Below are 19,026 nucleotides of genomic sequence, written 5' to 3'. Positions count from 1 at the left end.
TGCAGTTTAAATGAAATTTTTTGGGGGCGGATTAGGACTTGATTCACCAAAATCTATTAAAATATTTTTTTTTTACAGAAAATCAGAATTATACACTGACGTTTTTTACCCACATCCCGCCTTTCAAATCCATTCTTTACACAGTCTGCTCTTGTCTCTTATTGCTGCCTGGTCCATGAATGATTAACCCTCGCTTCCTTTGAAGACTAGAGAACAAAACACCGCTGTTCAAAGTCCCTTTTCTTGCTCAGGCATTCATCTCTTTCTCAGAGCTAGATGTGGTCTGCTGAAAACCCAAGGCACTTTGTACCCTGCACTGGAATATATTGACTCTTGTTGGACTGCTCAGGAAGGCAGATGTGATCTTCCATTATAACAGACACTCCCTTAATGAACACAGAAGAGATGCAGCTTGTGATAACCAGTAAACCACTGCTTTATTTCAGTATTCTGGTAACTGTGCATGGAGATCAGCTGTGCCCAGCCCTGCCATGTCTTGCATAAACCCTCTTCCTGGGAACAAACAGCTTTTTTTCCAGTTGTATATAAACATAGACTTATGTTTTGTTTTTATAAAAAGCATGCAAAGCCAGATGCATCCATAGCCTAACTAGTTAGACAGCTTAAAGCTCTTTCACGCTGCTGATGAAATTCTGCTAACTGTAGCTAATTTTGAATGTTACTGTGCGTGCAGGGGTTTTTTGGTTTTGTTTTGTTTTTTTTTCCCAGCAACTGTCTTTTCAAAGTGCCTGTCTGTCCTGAAATGATGTCTCTCTGTGTTTGTCAAATGGGCAGACACAGCTGGTGGACTTCTCCCTGTGGGTTAAATATTCTGATTGAGAGATCCTGAAGCTCTTGGCTGCTGTCTCCACATATTAAGGTGACTATCTGCACTGTAACCAGCTCAGGGCCCTGCAGGAGGGAGAATTAATTGATTAACTAGTTAATTAACTGTCAGGTTGCCAAATCTCTGGAAGAAATGACAGGGGAAGACTGAATGCAGGGAGACTAGAGACAGCATTGCTCTCCACTGCTTGTGCCAAAGCATGGTCTCCCATGGTCAGCAGTGCTGGGGGGGCTGTGCGCTCCAGCCACTGCTGGCATGGAGATATGCATGGGCAGCTCTTGGTCCTCGTGCATGTTTTTCCCCTTTATCTACAAGATCCTAGCTCTTCTGAAAGAAAAGCCTTTTACTGGCCTTCCAGGGCTGATTTTTGCTGCTTTTTTCCCCTATTTTCTTACCTCCTGGCCTGCTAACTGCAGTTTAACATGCCTTTCCCAAACACTTAGGAGAAGTGGTCTGGTCAAGAGTGCTCGTTGGATTGAATTGGCTCAACCTGAAGTGATGCAGGTAAGAAAGAGGAAAAGAAAATGTTACTGTTTGGCTTATTTGTGTAATTTGCAGGAATTCCTGCAACTCTCCTGCTGTTCCCATGGAAACAGATGTTGAATTGCAGGAAACTGCTACAGGTTTTCAGGACTATTATTTCTTTTTTTTTTTTTTTTTTCCTTAACAGTGACACCTCCTTTATCATTTCCAAGCAGCCTGGAAAAGTTGTTCTTTTTGAGGCACAAATCTGGAGTGAGCCAGGGCCTTCCTTGTCTTACAAGTTCTTCAAGGTATCTCGAGAGGTCTCCTTAGCGACAAGCAAGACACTGCCAGGAAAAGATGCTATCGGGAGGAGGGTAAACTCCGCTTTCCTCACGGCGTTAGCTGCCTGGCGATGGTGAGTTTGTTTCCCTAGCTGCTGGTGGGTAGCAGAGTGTGTCCCTCCCTCCTTCCCAGCGCAAGCCCTGTGCCGTGGGAAGGGCTTGCTGGCCACTGGGTTGTTAGTGCTGTGCGATTTTCACTGTTCAAAAAGCATCTGCTGAGTGAAGCCAACGCCTGCCTTTGTATGAGGGCTTGGGTCTCTGTAGCGCATTGTGTAAGCTCCGTCCTTCCGAGACAGACAGTTATTTTCCAGCCTGTCAAGTCTGACTCATCCACCAGGCAAGTCGGGTGTCAGGGATAAACACCTGGGGCTTTATGGCCAACCTGCTGTACCTGTCTCCCTGCTTTTATCCAATTTAAACTTGCCCTCTTCCCCTGCCTTCATCTCTCATTTGTCTGGTCTTTTGCAGGTGTTGATGTGGTGCAGACTGTTCATCGTGGGAAGGTAAGGCTGCTTGCATTGATCTAAGAAATGACACTGGCCAGTGAAAGGTCATCAAGGGGTTTTTTTGGAGTTACTTTGTTTTGTTTTTAACTGGGTGAATTAAATGCTTATGAAGATGAAAGAGTATTTGTTTTAATAAGTTATTAGCATCAGATATGTAGGACTATGAGGATGAGGATTATCAAGGCTTCTTGGCAGAGCTCTACCAGGGCCTTGGTCTGTGTCACACCATCTCTGCTCCCTATTTTATCACAATCCATCATGTTTCTGCTACCAGCCAGAGGCTCCGGCTGACCCAAGGACCCCACTCGCCAGGTGCTGTACACACAGCATGGGGAGCCTAACTGCCACTACAAAACAACAGGTGAAATGGGCAGACAAAAAGCAGGAAGGAAAATGAAAAGCAGATGAAGGGCTTGAGATCAAACAGCAATGTAAAAAAACCAAAACCAACCAAACAAAAAACCCACCAAAAAAAAAAAATCTAAACCAACCAACCAAAAACCCACCTGGGGCCAAACCCAGTGTCCTGGTCCCACAAAGCAGGAGCACCCAAATGATTTGAAACACCAACCTGCTGTTGTGTTTCAGTGGGTTTTGTAAGCCACAGTTTATCACCAGTTTTAAAATGGAAAAACGGCTGTGTAATACGATTGCAAGGGCCAGCTGCAATCTGTCACAGCCCCTTCACCATCTCCCATAAAGGTCACCCATCGACAGGCCGCTTTGAACTGGTGCCCAGCATGGGAGCCCCGTGGTTTAATTTGGGGACAGAGAGGAGCTGCCAACCCTGTGGCTTGACCACCGGTTCACCTCACCAGCCTGCCCTCGGCTGTGTCCTGCAGCCTCCCCTTTCCTTCCCCATGCCTCCCTACCCCCATGAAACTGAGCTTTCTGCAGGCAGCTCTTCAGGGGCTCCAGAATACCTTTTGTGATGTTTTTTGACTGTGTGGGGTTTTTTTACCTCCTGGCTTTGTAAGTAGGGAGCTTTCAAGCTTGCTGGAAACCTTCGTTCAGAGCTGCCTGGACTCATCTGTAAACAGTCTGGTAAATAATAACAACTTAAAAATACTAAGTGTCCAATAATGCCAGACTGCTAATAGCCCCTGTGTTAAAATCCAGTTTGATGGGGTCTTTTAAAATTTCTTAAGAGGTAAATGCCTTTGTAATGAACATCTTAATGTTAGATTGGCCCTGCGCTTGAGGTTTTTATTTAAATGCAAATTGAATCCTCCCACCGGAAAGCTAACAGGAGATTAAAATAGCTGGTAGGGGATGACAATTTTCTTTATGTAGAGTCATTTGACTCAACTTCTTGTTGATTTCCTCATTTTTCTTATTTTATGGCTAGAGCTGCTTTAAAATACTTCCCTATCTCAACCAGCATGAGCTATCGGCAAGAATAAACCTTTTCTGGATCGTTACGGGCCTGAATTGGGGTCAACACCAAGGGGCTTTTGCAAGCCAGGGCTGAACTGGGAACCTCCTTCAGCCATCTCTGGAGACTGTCCCTGGTCTGGGCTGCAGGGAAGTGGCCAGTGGAGAAGCGAGTCCCTCTGAGATGAAAATAGGAGACTCTTCCAGCTCTGGAAGCTGCAGGTTCAAAGGCTGTTGAGTGCTTGAGCACCTGATGCTACTGTGTGGGTACTGGCTGTGCCCCAAGTCACGCGTACTCGGAGCTCTGTGCCGGTGGGGAAAGATGTATGAGCACAACACTGAAAGGAGCAGAAATCTCTGGGGGTGTCGGGGACTTGCAGAGCTCAGGGGGTTCCTGAAGGATTAGAAACATCTGCTGGGCTGAACTGGAAATGCATCTCTGGGGAGGAGCTTTGAAGCTCGATGGAAGGTGCATTGAAAATATCTTTCTCTTTTGGCTTTTGCTTAGAAATGATTTTTCTGCAAAGTTATTCTGCAACACTTTTAGGAGAAGAGTGGAGAAGCAGGTCAGGGAAGCGAAAGCCTGGGATGACCAGCAGGCTGGGAAACCAGGGCCCAAAGGGCCCTACATCCCACTGCTGCCTCTGCAACCTCAGAGCAAAGTGTGCTCTTCACGGGACGCCTGGAGCCAGAGTTGCAGAGAGCAGAAGCTCTGGGGTTGCTGCTGCCTGAACTGCCCCTGCTGTGCCCTTGTTTTCCCCACGGTGGGTGCCCGTGGGGTGTGTGTCCATCCAATGTGCGCACCAGCGCTGGGCTCTTCTCTCCCTGAGCTGTAGCCGGTTGGCAGCGTGGGGTCCACCAGCTCCCAGCCGCAACTGGGACCCAGCCTGGGGCAGACCCCCAGCTCTTCCCGGAGTGGGTCCTGCTGCAGCCCAGGGAATGCTGCAGCAGCACGTTTGGGTCTCTGCCTCCTCTCGGAGGCAGCTCCTGCTTTTCAGCTCCTACTCCCCTCTTTTTGTCCATCTATTTCCCTTTCCTAGGAGTTTTGTTTTTGCAGGCAGGGACCAGCCGTTACAGAACATCCTGTGCAAGCGTGGGGAGCCATAAAAGGCTTAAGTATGGGTCTGGTAATGCACTGTGTACGCACGCACGCACACCCCCGGCTGTCGGCACTGAGGAAGAGACCAGATGGGGAAACACTCTCCCTCTTAATTGCCCTACATCTCTGGGAGGGTGAAGATTAGGGCTGCTGGATTTATGCTGACTTTTTTTTTTTTCCTCTCCTCGCATCCTTCCCACGCAGCCCTCCCTGCCCTGGCTGCTCCCATCGCCGCTCGCATCCCCCTCGCCAGGGCTGTGGGGTGCAAGGAGGGACGGAGGGTGCGGGAGGGAGCTGGGAGGAGGGGGATGCTCTGCAGGCGCCGAGGATTTGGGTGTTGAAGAGCGTTTCTAGCAGAGTGCCATGCTCTACCTGGATTCGGCGCGGCTTCCCGGGAGCTGTGAGTATATCTGTGCTTCCCGAGCTCTTCTGGCAGGAGGGAGGGAGTTTCTCGCTGGAGGTCAGCGGGTTATTGGGGGTGGGTGGGAGGGGGATGCTTTGGAGGAGGACAGCTTTCTCCCAGTGTCAGGCCAGGCTTTTAATGAGCAACCAGAAACAAAGCTTTGAGTTTGTGTTTCCCTCCCCGAAAAGTGGGTTAAGGAGGATGTTTTTTCCCTTACTTTTTTTTCTTCTCCCCCCAGTAGTCCCCAGATCCCATCTTTTCAGCCTCTCTCCCAGACCAGGCCCTGGCAGCTGAGGCAGGCAGCAGTGATGGGTGCGTGCGCTGTGCTACCCCCAGCTGAGATCTGGCCCAAGCTCTTCACATTCCCTCCGGAGGGATGCAGCCTAAATACAGAGTAACAGGAGCTTTATAAACATAACCAGCGAGACTGCAGAGCTTGAAAAAGATCTTCTTATTTGACCTGTGAGAAAGAGAAGCTGTTTGTGCAAAGAGCAGAGGCAGCCTGCGGGGGCAAGGGGAGGGGATGCAGGATGCTGCTGGGAGTTGGACTGGGGAAGGGGTACCCTGCAGTCTCGCAGGTGGATTGTCTTTTCTCTTGATGAAATTGTAACACTCTCTCTTGAGACAAACTGTGATGTGAATAAATCTTACCTTGTTCTGCTGATTCTTCAGCCCACACTGGAAAAAAGGATGGCCTGGGCTCTTTCCCTGTGCTAACAAGTGCCAAAAAATGAAACCTCTTTTCTCCCTGTCCCATAGCCTGCTAAAGCTCCTGGCATCCTTCTAATCCACCACTGCTGTGCTCTTAGCTGTGGAATATTTCCTTCCATGACCTCTCTGCCTTCCTCCTATTAGCAACCTCAGGAAATTGCATTTGGCATGATGAGGCTGGAAATGATCTCAAGGGACTGGTAATGGGGGGAAGGGGTGTAGCTGGGGAGGAGGTCAGATCAGTCACAGCCTGCTGTCTTCATGTTCAAACTGCACCTACTTATGTCTGCAAAGAGAGATGCTCAGGAACAGAAGGAATGGAATGAACTGCTTGTGAGTGCTGCTGCTTTTTCTTTGCTTGGTACAATTAATTCTCTTATAATTGCAATGCTTTTTGTCTTTCCTTATATCTAAACAGTCTCTTTTGCCAGCTGGGTAATTTGCAGAGAAAGGCAGGGAACTAGTGGATTTTTGTTGTTATTTTTCTGGGTAGCTGTTACTATGGCAAGGAAACTTGATTCAGTGTGAAGAGAGGTCAGAAATACCAGACTGAAAATTTCATGCATGTTCTGTTTAAAGCCTCAGCTGCCAGGGTTTGAGCAAGAGAGAAGTAAAGGCACCAGAGTCCCCAGTTTTCAAAGGCTTTTTAAAAGCCTTTTCTGTTTAAAGTTGGAGTTACTTGAAAACCTAGACCTGGTATTACATGACCTTGCGGGCTAGGACTGTATAATAGTCAAAGCTTGTAGAAAGGCTGTCTATATCTTGTTCTGAGTGTCACCAAGAAATGAGAGTGTGAGTTTGGGACAGGAGCTCAGGCTTCTCCCATGCTGGGGACATTACAAAGGTGCCAGATTTTTCCAAAGACCCTGATCCCACTAAGAACCTCAAATAAGTGGTGAGGGTTTGAAGAGAGCCGTGTCTGTGGGGGTGCTGAGCTCTCTGGAGTACTGTACAATGGAGTTTTGGGGTGCTGGGCTCCTCTGAAAGTCTGCTCTCTTGGGTGGCAGAGAAGTGAGCTTTCTCCCCGCAGGAGGAGGGATTTACGGCTCCCTTCTGGGTGCTGAGCAGGGGGAAATGTGGACTTAAAGCTTCCTGGAAAAATCTGCCCCCGTGAATGTTGTTTCTTGTTGGCTGTATCTTTGCTGAAATAAAGATGCCCTTTTTTTTTTTTTTAACAGCAAAGGTTGGTACCTTAGTCCACAGGGACAGAGCCTCCTCATGCTGTGCTCATGTTTATCTGACAGTGCAAAGGGTGGTTACACCATGATATTTGTGTGCTTCTAGGAGGAAAAGCAGCTCACTTCAATTACAGGGATTAATGGGGAGGTTTAGGTGCTGCTCCCACATCTGAAACTTTTCAATGTGTTATTTGAGATGCGCTGTATCCTGCTAGCTTCCAGCATAGATGAAAACAGCATAAAGAAAGTTGTCACTGTTTACTGTCCTTTCTCTTCACTTGCTGTTTTGTTTTGTTTTTTTTTTTGACAAAGTCCCTGATTCTAGCCAATATGGGGTGTTCCTGTGCTAACAAGTGGCTCCAGCTGCAGGTAGTTACCTTTGGGGTTTTGAGGAGAGGCAGATGTGGGCTCCCTACCTGCCCTGGTCCCAGCTGACCTGGGAGCAAGTGGCTTCCCCATGTGGGTGAACCGAGCACCCAGTCCTGGGGAGGGCAGGTATGAAGGTCGCAGGAGAGGCTGCCGGTGCGAGGTGTGCTTGGGCCTTGTGTGCAGCATCCCGTATGTGGCACAGCTCATCTCCGTCTCTGCCCCTTGGAGCGGGTGAGCTGGGCTCTGTGGTCACACTGGGAGCAGAAGAGCTGAGCCACAGGGGACTGATGCTTCCCAGGGGCTGGTTCCTGCTCCAAACTGTGAGTTGGACCCTGTGCCTGGAGCAGCACTGGGAAAGCACCCGAGTGTTGCTGTAACCTGGAATTGCACTGGGAATAGTCAGGAGCAGGCAGGCAGGGGAGAGCTGGGCTGTGCCTGACACTCTTCCTTGGCAGCGGGTGAAATTCCTGGGGTTCTCCTCACTGTGTCCCCCCTCCTGGCCTTGTACCATGACTGTTCCTTGGGACAGAAATGGGTTCCCTGCACTGAATCATCTCCTTTTAGAATCATCTCCTTTTAGCTGTCTTAATTGAGTCTGTGCTGTGTCATCTCTCCCTGCTCTTTATTTAATAGAGCGCAGGCAGCCAAGACAGAGCTGAAATGAAGCTGCTCAGTCCTGCCTGGTGCTGAGGAGCAGGAGCTACAATTTCTTCTCAGTTTTTGTGTGCTATTTCCAGCATATCATTGCCCCTGTTCCTGCCTCCCCTGTGATGCCCATCCCCAGAGCAGCAGGAATTGTTACTGTTGTTACTGCTCTGGCTAGTGATGCTGGCTGGATGTCAGGCTGTTTTCAGCTCAGCTTTGCAGCCCCTTTTCTCATGTTGGCTGGCACATGGCAGGACTGCCCCGTGTTTATCTGGCGTGACATTTGGGTGAGTACAAGAGCTTTTTCTCTGAAGGCAGTAGGTTCTCTAATAGGCTTCTCTGTCAGGCTGGTGGCTGGCTGTGTCTGTTTTAACCTGTTCCTGGTGACAGCAAGGAACATGTGGGCATTTGGCAGTTGGCAGACAATATGGGGAGCAGTGATGTTCTGGGAGCACAGCTCCTGATGGGGCTGTGATGTGTGTCCTGGGTCTGACTGGTCCCCAGATCCAGTGATGGAAATCTGGGGTCATGCTACTGAAGTCAGGGAAGCTGAGGGTCAGCTGGATACAGCTCAAGTTAACTTGTGATGGGATGCCGGGAAGAAGCATAGCGGTCTCCTGGATGTTTGTGGTGTCCCTAAAATGATCACTGTTCCCGAAGTGCGGGTTTGAGTGGGTGATGCTCTGTGAGGCACAGCAGTGATCTGCTGCTGGGGCAGCAGAAGTGCTGGAGGCTTTTCAGAGCAAGTTAGACAAATGTGGTACAGGATCAGTTTGTAGTGAGTTGTATCTGCCTCGGGCTGGGTGAGGATTAGGTGTCTCTTTCTGTTTCCTGAGCCCTGAGTTCCTCCCTGGAGGGAGTGTGTTATGCATAAGTGTGGCTGGGGGTATGTACAGTGATGTCTCGGGATGGATATCCTCAGCATGAGCATTAAAAATAGAAGGTTTGGGAGTATATCCATGGCTTTTCATCTTCTGGGGCCTTTTTGCATTTCCTTCAATTTGGAGAGGTGTACATAGGACCCCTTTTCACTCTGTGCTCATGCAGTGGCATTGCAATGCAATATTTAGGGTAGTGCATCAGCCAAAAGAATACCCCGATGGCTGGAGGGTGGAAATTTTTGGCTCCAGCTGGGCTGTGTGCTGGCCCCCTGCAGCTGAGGGAATTTCAAACCCAGAGCAGCAAAACTTCTAAATCCCGGAGAGAGGTGAGATGGGAAGGAAAGCGAAAGCAGCTGCACTCAGCAGCACCAAGATCTCTCTCCCCTGTTCAGCCCGTCTATCACTTTAATACCCACCAGCGTATCTCTTTTATAAACCACAAATCATTGCAGGTAATAAATGCCACTAAACTGGGAGCTCTCTAAAATGAGCCTGATGTAACCTGCGGGGTGAGGAATGGCCTCTCCCTGGAGGGAGCAGCTGGGTGTTAGAGCACAGGGAGCTCAGCCCCCCGCACCGAGAGGTCCCCCTCTCCCACCGGAGCCCTGTCCCCCTCTCGGTGGGTGCCGTGGGGCTCTCCCTGCCCAACTGTGCTCCATAACCACTTGGCAAAGACCCTGGAGGGGGGTGGAGGGGTGCTGTGCTGCTTACTGAGCAATTAAAGCAGGGGTTTCTGTCCTGCAAGGGTAAGGGCTGGACCCTGGAGTGGGCTCAGCGCTGTGCCTGCCATCTCCTCTGATAGAAAAGCAATTACCATTCATTTTTATTTTAATGTAGCCATTTAAGAAAGAAATTTTAATGCTTCCAATTTGTTTGGTATAATTAAGTGATAATTCCCTCTGTCTGGGAGGAGAACACGGCTGCAGCACATGGGGGTGTTTGGTCAGCACATTTTGACAGCTCCCAGCTCCTATGGTGCAGTGCTGGCATTGCTTTCTAGTGAGATTCAGGTGATGCTGGAGAGATGGAGACAAAGGGTGCGAGTACAGTGTTTCAGGTTGACCTTGATTTTCTTAAAAGAGCATGAAAGAGAAGAATAGCAAACTACTATTTGTATGCCAAGGCAGCTGAGCTCAGGCAGAGCTTTGCATTACTGCTGCTGAGAGTGCTGGCTGTCTGGATCTGCTGGTTCCCGTTGTCTGGGACCACAGCTGGGCTGAATTTGCAGGTCTTTGCTCTGCCTGTTCTCCTGAAGGATCTGCCCAGCACTCCACAGAAACACTCAGCCATTTCCAAGTGCTTTGAATCACACTCTCTGTGCTGGTATGTTGAAAAAGAATTTTTAGGCAATTTTAGACAGCTATGCTTGAGCTCTGCATAGCCTTAATGACAGTGGAGAAACTGTCTGGCACCAGCTGTGAGGTTCTGCTTCTGTCAGACATTTGGGTGATGCTGATTGTGTCTCATCCCAGCACTGTGCTGTATAGTTGAAGAAATTGAGGCACAGGGCAGAAAAATGACTTCTCGGAGGTCAGGATGCAAATCTGTCATGCTTCAGGAGCTGGCTCTGCTTTTCTAATTTGCTGGCCCGTGCTGAATTTGTCCATGGTAATGCATGAAAATTCACCTGGAAAGAAAATAAATTATTCATGAAAGCAATAGTCCAGAGCTGCTTAAACTGCCAAGGCATAAATCCCTGAGCCGATCCAGTTGTGGGCGGTGATGCACATCAGAGGACGAGGGATTGAAGAGAGGGGAGAACAGCAGCTGGTGATCTAGTCTGTTGTTTGCCCCTTTCTCCTCAGCTGCTGGGAAGATGCAAAGTGTGGCTTGACTTGCTGCTGCTTTTTATTGTTGCTTTGTGTTCCTTTGTACTGCGGCCCCCACAGTGCCGGGGATGTGCGCATGTGCCCGTGCTGGGTCCTGCTGCTGGAGGGTTACAGCCCAAGGAGTATTTATGGGTTTATTAACCACATTCTTTATGCAGTAAATGATGTTTAGCTGACTACTGAAATTTTTCTGGGAGAATAAGTTAAAATAAACAGCCCTGCTTGGACTGATTGGTTTTCATGCCGTCTCAAACTTGTACGTGAAGTGATTTTGATGGATCTCAGTCCAGTTGTCCGAGACCCGTTTCACTGATGCTTTTCCATCACCCTCCTCTAATTCACGCTTTCAGAGGAGATATAGGAACTAACATGACCATGGCAACTGATTTCCCCTTCAGATGGGCCCTGCAGGCTGAGCCCCGAGACAGAGATGAGGAGTTTGGGGGGATGCTGTGTTGTACCTGTCTGAGAGAATGGCAAATGCCCCGGCCCTGGCTGCGGTCCGACGGCCACCTCTGTCTCCCTGCTTACCTGATGAACGCAACAGGCATGAATTTATAGAAGAAATGATGTGGCATCCCCAGTGTGCTACACGCAGGATGAGTCTGGGGTACAGCAGCAACAGCCCATGTGCCTCTGCCCCACGTGCAGCCCGGTGCACCCCAGGGCTTCTCCCCTTCCAGGGGGATCTGCCTCATTGCTCCATGCTGTGGTCCTTGGAAAGCATCAGGATACCCACTCGCATCACCTGAAGTGATGGGTGATGAAAGGCGGCCGTAGGTGGCTGTTGCTAAGCTACAGGCTCTGTCTGCTCAGGTTGTTGGAGGGCTCGGAGAGCTGAAGGGCTGTGGTCAGACCTGGGGAGTAAGTGCTGCGGCCGGGCAAGGCGGTGGGGTGCAGGGAGGAGATGACCTGTTCCTGGCTCAGGGAGTTTTGCAGAGCCCACTTGTTTACTTTCTGCTCCAGATGAAGCAGCAGGAAACAAGTCTGGTTCTCCTTTTTGGGAGAAGGGAGTCCATCCCCTTAAGAAATCCAAGGGCTATAACGGTTGGTTGCTTTGTGCTTAGGTATCTTGGATAGGAAAGAGCAAGTTGGCTCTTTGCATTCCACCCCACAGCCACACTGCTGTATCAGAAGAAAAAAAAATAACCCCAAGCAGCAGATGGGCTGGGGCACTGGCCCTGGGCTGGGTGTCTGCCAGGAGGCAGGGAAGTGGGTCCAGGAGTGAATCTCTGCTCCAGGGGCTTTCGAACGGTGGTCCACAGAAAAGCAGAGCCAGCCAGCCCCTCTCTGCTGCCAGGGAAGCCCTTTTCAGGGGATCAGTGGGACCTCAGCATCCATGGGGAAAAGTCTCGGGAGTCAGCGCATGAGGAGAAGAGGGAATGACGCTGTCCTAGACCAGAGCAGTGCTCAGCCAGGAGTATGCCTTCTTTGGGTTTTTTTGGCAACTGCTCATTCTACCCTACAGTCCTGTCTCCAAATGTTCATGCAGGCAGCATGTGCTGGGAGAGCCTGCTGCGACTGCAAGGGTAAAGATAAATCTTACTTTGTTTTAAGGGCAACTGTTAAACAACCCCAGTTACACAACGAAGGTGGAGATGCTCAGTGCAAAACGCACCTTATTCCACGCTGGGCAAGTGAGCAAGCCGCTGCCTTTGTTCTGTTCCGTTTGTCCTCTCTGGCCTCCTGTGCTAATTAATCTCATCTGCATGCTTAACAGCCATTCTGAGAGAGGAGACAAAAAAAGACCATGGGTTTCCAGCGGGAGCTTGTGCCTTCTCCTCCATGGGCTGTTCTCTGGATCCCTCACAGCTCCGCGGCTCAGCCCATGGATCGGGGCTGGAGAGGCGAGGGCTACCGGAGCGGGTCCTTCCCTGGGTCTGCAGGAGGATGTAGACAGGGGTCAGGAGGAGGAATCAGGTCAGAGAAGGAGGATGCAAGGAAAAGTTCCCCAGCAGGCAGGAAAACAGCCAGGGAAGTGAGCAGACGGCTTGCAGCCTCCTCAGTTTGAATGTTGCTTGGGGGCGGGGATGCTCAGGGAACAGGATAACAAACTGACTCCAACCTCTCTTGCCTTTTATTATATTTTTTTTTTTCCCTCCCTCTTTTGTTTTGTTTTATTTTTAGGATCAGTCTCTGCATGAGCTTCTGAGGCAGATCTGGAACTGCAGGATTAATGGAGACGCAATGAAAGGTACCAGTCGCTGCTGTTCTGTGTCGGGGGGTGGCAGAGGGGGCTGGTGGCTGGGGGAGGCTGTCTGACGGGGATGCTCCCATCCCTGCTCTGCTCCTGGCTACCTGCAGCTCTGCCAGGGGAAGGATGGTGTTTGCACTTTGTGTTTCTCTGTTTTTCCCTGGCACTTCTCCGTCTGCTCTGTTTTGCAGCGTAGCCAGCCCCCTCCCGTGGGCAGGGACCGATGCTGCCTCGCCCCGCCAGCCACCATGGAGCTAGCTAATACCAAAGATTTCCAGTGGAAAACCCTCGCCCCGCTCCCGAGCCGCAGGGTCTACTCGACCTTGGTGGAAGCTGGCGGGCAGGTGTTTGCCATCGGGGGCTGCGATGACAACGGTGTCCCCATGGATTGCTTTGAGGTCTACTCCCCCGAGGCTGACCAGTGGACCTCGCTGCCCCCCATGCCCACGGCCCGGGCCGGGGTGGCCGTGGCCACTTTGGGCAAGAGGATCATGGTGATAGGAGGGGTCGGAGTGAATCAGATGCCGCTGAAGATAGTGGAGATGTACAACATAGATGAGGGCAAGTGGAAGAAGAGGAACTCGCTGAGAGAAGCAGCCATGGGCATCTCGGTGACGGCAAAAGGCAAGGAGGGTTCAATTCCTGCTGTGTCCTTCCAGGGCAAGGAGGGATGCCTGCGGGGTGGTGGGATGGGGAGGGTTAGCATCGGTTGGTGCATCAGGCACAAAAGCTTTCTGGGCAACGGCACAGGGTTATGTTGTTCTCCAAAACCTTTTCTGTGCTTCTAGAAGTTGAACCCTGTGTATTTGTCATATCCCACCTGCTAAAGATGACTGTTCTGTGGGTGGCCAAAAGCAGATAAACCTGGGGACTGCTCTGTACTGTCAGCCCTGGAGCCATGAGGGCCATGGCTGTGGTGGTACCTGGGGGTATTTCAGACAGGTCCAAGCTCCAGGGCCTCAAATCAAACTTTGCCAGGGTTTTGTAGCAAATTCTGGTCCTTGTGTGCTGCAGATCCTGGAAAAATAAGAATGGTGCTGCTGGCTGAGCGTAGCCAGGCTGGGAGGACCTGGCTGAGCTGCAGAGCCAGAGGTGAAGGTCTGAGCCACAAAATAGCTTTGGTTTGAAGAGACATCTCTGGTCCAAACCAGAACCAGCTGTGAGAGAGTCAGCTTCATGGTCATGGGCTCAAATCATTGCACAAGGAGGGGAAGCGGCTGGCCTCATGGGGGGGTTCCTGCGTAGCTCCCCTCCGAAAGCTTAACCACTGCCTTAAATGGGGCTTGATAAAGGCCTGTGAGGCTCTGCCTTATCAGCCCATCTCCTTTTTTAATTTCTAAGCAGAGATGTGGAGCATTGATTTCCTTTAGCATGCTCTGCCGTTCTTTGAAGAGCCTGGGGCTGGGAGTTGTGTTCCTGAGCAGCATGCCTGAGGTCAGCCAGCTTCCCACCGTGCCTGGGATTACGAATCTAATCTCCAGGCAGCTTCTTTGAAAACTGCTTGGTTTGTTTGCTTAAGTGGGTTTAAAAGCTACCATCAAGGAATGTTTAAAAATAATGTTTACCATCTTGGAGATGATTTTCTCTGAGTATAAGCTTGCCTGACTGATACGACAGGGTCAATTTGGTGCGAGAGGCCAGGAACAGAAATAGCTGCCCAAATCCTTGCAGCGTGCAGGCTGGTCTCTGCTTTTTCAGCTGCCTTGTAGGGCTGCCCGCAAGGGCAAGGCTGCTGTCGCTGCTCTCCTGAATCTTGTCTGTGGGGTGAAGTGCGTGTTGAAGGAGATAATGTGGGTGCTGTGCAGGTAGGATTTTGTTTCGGAGAGCCAGCTTTGCTGTTAGCCAGAGGTGGATATAGCTGATACGGATTTGGTGGGGAACAACTAGCCTCGATGCCTTGTCTTGGCTCTGAGCCCTCCGGTCTGGGTCACAGAGCTGCCATCCTGTGCCAGACCTCAGTGGGACAAAGCAGGAGCTGAGCTGAGGAGCAGCAGCCCCCAAACAGAGGAGCGGGGCTAGGGGAAGAGCATCAGTGTTGCTGTGGGGACCGGGAGGTTAGTGCATTCCCCTCTGCCCCAGAGATGGGAGCTGGGGACATACACAGGGTCGCGGGTAGGATTGAACAGTTCTGGTCCACATCGTATGATGGCACGTGTTTTTGCAGGTGGGTATTTCTGATGCTTTCCTATAATAATTTTGTGGGACTAATTTTTTTTGCTTCTTGGCCTTGTCCAGACTATAGAGTCTATGCGGCTGGTGGGATGGGATCTGACCTGAGGCCGCACAACTACCTGCAGCACTACGACATGCTCAAGGACATCTGGGTGTCGCTGGCGGCCATGCCCACACCCAGGTATGCTGCCACATCCTTCCTGCGAGGCACCAAGATCTACGTGCTGGGTAAGAAGCAGTCCTGCTGCCGCCTCCTCCTTGGGCAGCAGCTCCTTTGATCTGAGCACTGAGAAACCTCCCTGGAAGAGGCTTTTGGGAATGCTCTTCTCCATCCCTGCCTGCTTTCTCATGCATTCAGAAACACCAGCTTGCAGCTGTAGGTTTTGAGTGGGGCTGGTGTGGGGTTTGGATTCACAGCTCCATAGCAAGCATCCGTGAGAGCTCCTGCACCCTTGAATGCCCCAGGAACTCGTGGGTCTCGCAGCAGCTCTGTGCTGGGTGAGTGGCCACCCCTGTCCCAGGCCCATCCGTGGCTGCTGGCAGCTGAGGGTACAGCTGGTCTTTGCCTGCTCAATTTGCAGTCCTGTGACTGTGCTAAAAGCCCTTGGACTCAACTAGTGAGCAAAAATACCTTTATGCTTTTTGTATCAGCAGAGTACCGCACAGCTTCACAAAGGGTCTGCCTTTGGTGGAGGAAAGACCTGCTGTAGCTGAGAAATGCTGGACTGAGCCTTTTGCAGGGGACAATTTTCATTATGTTTGGCTTACAGAAAGGGAAACTGAGGCAGAGAAATGTTGCTGTCAGTTCATGGCCAAATGGCACATCGGGATCAAAATGCAGGAGTCCTGATTGCTCAAACTGCCAGACAGCCCTGGCTTTCTTTAGGGGTTACCAGAAAAAAGCTTTGATCTATTTTGCAGTTTGCTTGCTGCTGGCGAACAGTTTGTGGGCCCAGTAGCGAGCACAGGCTCTGCCTTCAAAGGCACGCTGAGCATCTGAGCTGAGAATAGCTGTATTCATCTGCATCTGATGGGTAGAAGAATAATACGCATCTTTGGCGGTGGTAGCAGCAGCTGCTCTGGCTCTCCTGCTCCGTCAGGAGCTTGGCAGCAAGGCCGGGGCTTGCTGGATTGCACTGGCGCTGAACTCATCTGAATTGCAAAGGCTCCCTGAGAGCTGATCCCTGCTCTGCTGTGAATTTGTCTTGATTAAACTGGTGCATACTAAACACCTTCCTGTGCAAGCGACCCGCTGCTGCTGGTGTGGAGGGAAGCAGAGGGTGTGATGCACTGAAAAATGAAGTGTTGTCATGTCATGAACCTGCAGTTAAAAGAGAGGGAGCGCAAGGGTGAGAAGTTACCTGGCTCAGCAAACCCTCATGCAGGTGACTTGAGACCTGAGGACATCGTATCGGCTGGCAGTTTGCTCTCAGCCTGCCCTAGGAGGCTCCTCTGATTCTTGCTGCCGTTGGCTTGGTGCTATGAGCCAAGCTGACCTTTTCCTTTCCGTCTTCCCTGCCCCAGGTGGAAGGCAGTCCAAGTACGCTATCAATGCCTTTGAGGTCTTTGACACAGAGACCAGGTCGTGGACCAAGTTTCCCAACATCCCCAACAAAAGGGCCTTCTCCAGCTTCGTGCCCACAGAAGACAAACTCTTCAGTCTCGGGGGCCTGCGGCAGGGACGGCTCTACCGGCAGCCCAAGTTCATGAGGACCGTGGACATGTTTGATATGGAACAAGGTGGGGGCTGTCCCGGCTCTGTCCTTTCCAGAGGAGGAGGGTGGGTGGCACACAGAGCTGTGCTTTGGGGCTTTGCTGTCCTTGCAGAGCTCAGAGCTCTCATCTGCTGAGTCCTGGGACTGCTGGTGCCTTGAGCTCAGCCTAGAGGAAGGCCTGTGGTCAGGATTAACAAGTCAAGGCAGCAGAGGGGAAAACCATGGTCCTGAGGCAGCTGGATTCAACAGCTCCCTCCTGACGTGGTGGTGAGGAAGCTGACCCCTGTGTCACAGGGTTTTATTACCCCAAGGTGCAGCAGCAAAACTGTGCTTTCACAAGCAAGTAGGTCAGAGAAGCTAGATGGTTTCCCAGGAGTGGATGCTCCTGTAATACCCAGTCTGTCCTGTTCCTCCCAGGTGGCTGGATGAAGATGGAGCGCTCCTTCTACCTGAAGAAAAGGCGAGCAGACTTTGTGGCTGGCTACCTGAAAGGCAGAGTTGTCGTGGCTGGGGGGCTAGGTGAGGCACTGGGGGATGGTGATAACACTCTAAAAGCATATGTGAGTCATATGTTACCGTTACGGAGCAGAGAGATCCTGGCCCTGGCTGGCCTGAGGGAGCAGGGAAAACGGACCCCATAAGGGGATGGGGTCCAGAGCACAGACACTGTCCTGGAGCAGATGAGGGACGCTTGCCAGTGCTTCCCAGGTGACCCAGTACCTCGCTTTATGCTTCCAGGAAACCAGCCGACCGTCCTGGAGTCCGCAGAGGCCTTCCACCCCGAGAAGAACAAGTGGGAGAGCTTGCCCCCCATGCCCACCCCACGCTGTGCCTGCTCCAGCATCGTGATCCGCAACTGCCTGCTGGCTGTCGGGGGGGTGAGCCAGGGCCTGAGCAGTGCCGTGGAGGCCCTGTGCCTCTCCGATTCCTAGCTGGCTCCTGCCTGGTGGAGGACCTTGCCCCTCGCTGCCTCCAGCAGTGGTGGTGGTGCTGGTGGTGGTGGTGCTGGGCAGCTCTCAGCAGTGCTGAGGCTGGGTGAGCACCATCCGAGCTGGCCTGGGAGCCTGGCAGCTCAGCTCTGCCTGCCCGTAGCTAAACCCAGCCTTGCTCTGGAGCCATGGCTGGCAGGAGCCCGCAGCCAGGGCTGCTCTCCCTCTTCCTCCTGGGTGCTGCCGTTCCAGGCCAGGATCCCCCTCCCAGTTGTCTTCAGAGCTCTACGGGGAAACCCAGATGAAGGAACTGCTCGCAGCGCTGGTGTGTCATGCCTCTTGCCAGCAGGAAGGACTCTGGAGATCAGGGCATTGGCAAGTGTCTCCCTGCGGCCATCCTGACCCACTACCGAAGGCGACGGGTTTGAAGGTGTTAGGAGTGTCCAGACAGGTCAGTGGTGGTTCAGGGAAAACTGTTGTGATGTTGCCCTCTTCGAGCATCGTGGCATCTACGTGTGCTTCCCTGCACAGATCCCCTTGGCTTGCAACACAGGGAAAACTCCTAACCTGCAGCCAGAACCAGGGGATCGTTCTTTTGCCTTCATAGCAAGGCTTTTCCTGCAAACCTGTAGCATTTGACTGTCACTTTGCCAGGAGCTGGAGCGAGGGGCTGCCAATGCTCCTGGGAGGGATGAATGCCCAAGGGACTGTTTTGGCTGGAGGGAAGACCTTATGTTTGGCACAGGACTAGCACAGATACTGCCTTTGCTGGGTTTCACGCAGAGATGGCCTCAACCTACAATATTCAAACCCCGTTCTTAGCTCCTTTAATGATTTGGGATCTTCTGTTCAGCCCAGGGAGAAAGGACCAAAACTGAGCCTTGCCTCTGGTTCTGGAGCACTCTCACCCCAGGGCCGGGCAGTGGCCTTGGTGATGGCTTTGTTGGCCATCGCCTCCTCTTCGGTTTTGTTCTTCCCAGGCAGTTTGCGGGAGGGCTGTCCAAACCGTCGGGTTACAATTCTAGCTTGTAGCAGTCGCACCATTAAAAGCTGTCTTCAGAAAAACCCTCGGAGAAGGCTGGCTGTGCTCCGGGCTGCATCAGGACTGTCACTGTGTGAAAAGCTGGGACCCAGACTGAAAAGGGGGGGGACGACGGGGTGGGGGGGCTAGTGCAGGCAGCCGTCCCTGGGGTCGGTGGGCTATCCCGTGCCTTGGGCACTTGCCCCATCGCTTGTTCCTTTCCGCGCTGTCCCATCCCTCTTTTTGCAAGCGGTTCCTGGGCTGCGGGGAGAAGTTTGGAGGAGGCGGTGGCGGGGGGGGGGGGGATCCCGGGGGCAGCTGCGGGGCTCCGCCGGGGCCGGACGCGC

The 19,026-nt window shown here is 51.8% G+C and overlaps 1 protein-coding gene across 4 annotated transcripts; it reads left to right on the top strand.

The window, feature by feature from the left end:
- The first annotated feature begins 1,255 nt into the window (after positions 1–1,255).
- Positions 1,256–18,745, top strand: KLHDC8A (kelch domain containing 8A). Of its 4 annotated transcripts, XM_052815459.1 has the most exons (9): positions 1,256–1,351; positions 1,518–1,727; positions 2,122–2,156; positions 12,776–12,842; positions 13,034–13,466; positions 15,078–15,242; positions 16,539–16,754; positions 17,147–17,248; positions 17,468–18,745. In XM_052815459.1, the coding sequence occupies exons 5-9, from the start codon at positions 13,091–13,093 to the stop codon at positions 17,659–17,661; spliced, it is 1,053 nt and encodes a 350-aa protein (XP_052671419.1). In that variant the 5' UTR covers positions 1,256–1,351; positions 1,518–1,727; positions 2,122–2,156; positions 12,776–12,842; positions 13,034–13,090; the 3' UTR covers positions 17,662–18,745. The 4 variants fall into 4 exon arrangements, with proteins under 4 accessions (XP_052671419.1, XP_052671416.1, XP_052671417.1 ...); XM_052815456.1 differs by lacking the exons at positions 1,256–1,351; positions 1,518–1,727; positions 2,122–2,156 and adding an exon at positions 4,387–5,032; XM_052815457.1 differs by lacking the exons at positions 1,256–1,351; positions 1,518–1,727; positions 2,122–2,156 and adding an exon at positions 5,580–6,079.
- The last annotated feature ends 281 nt before the right edge of the window (positions 18,746–19,026 follow it).

The sequence above is a fragment of the Harpia harpyja genome, chromosome 19, assembly GCF_026419915.1.
Source record: "Harpia harpyja isolate bHarHar1 chromosome 19, bHarHar1 primary haplotype, whole genome shotgun sequence".
In the NCBI taxonomy this organism is placed as follows: Eukaryota; Metazoa; Chordata; class Aves; order Accipitriformes; family Accipitridae; genus Harpia; species Harpia harpyja.
The sequence above is the reverse complement of the archived record's forward strand: the minus strand, read 5'-3'. Positions and strand labels throughout refer to the sequence as shown.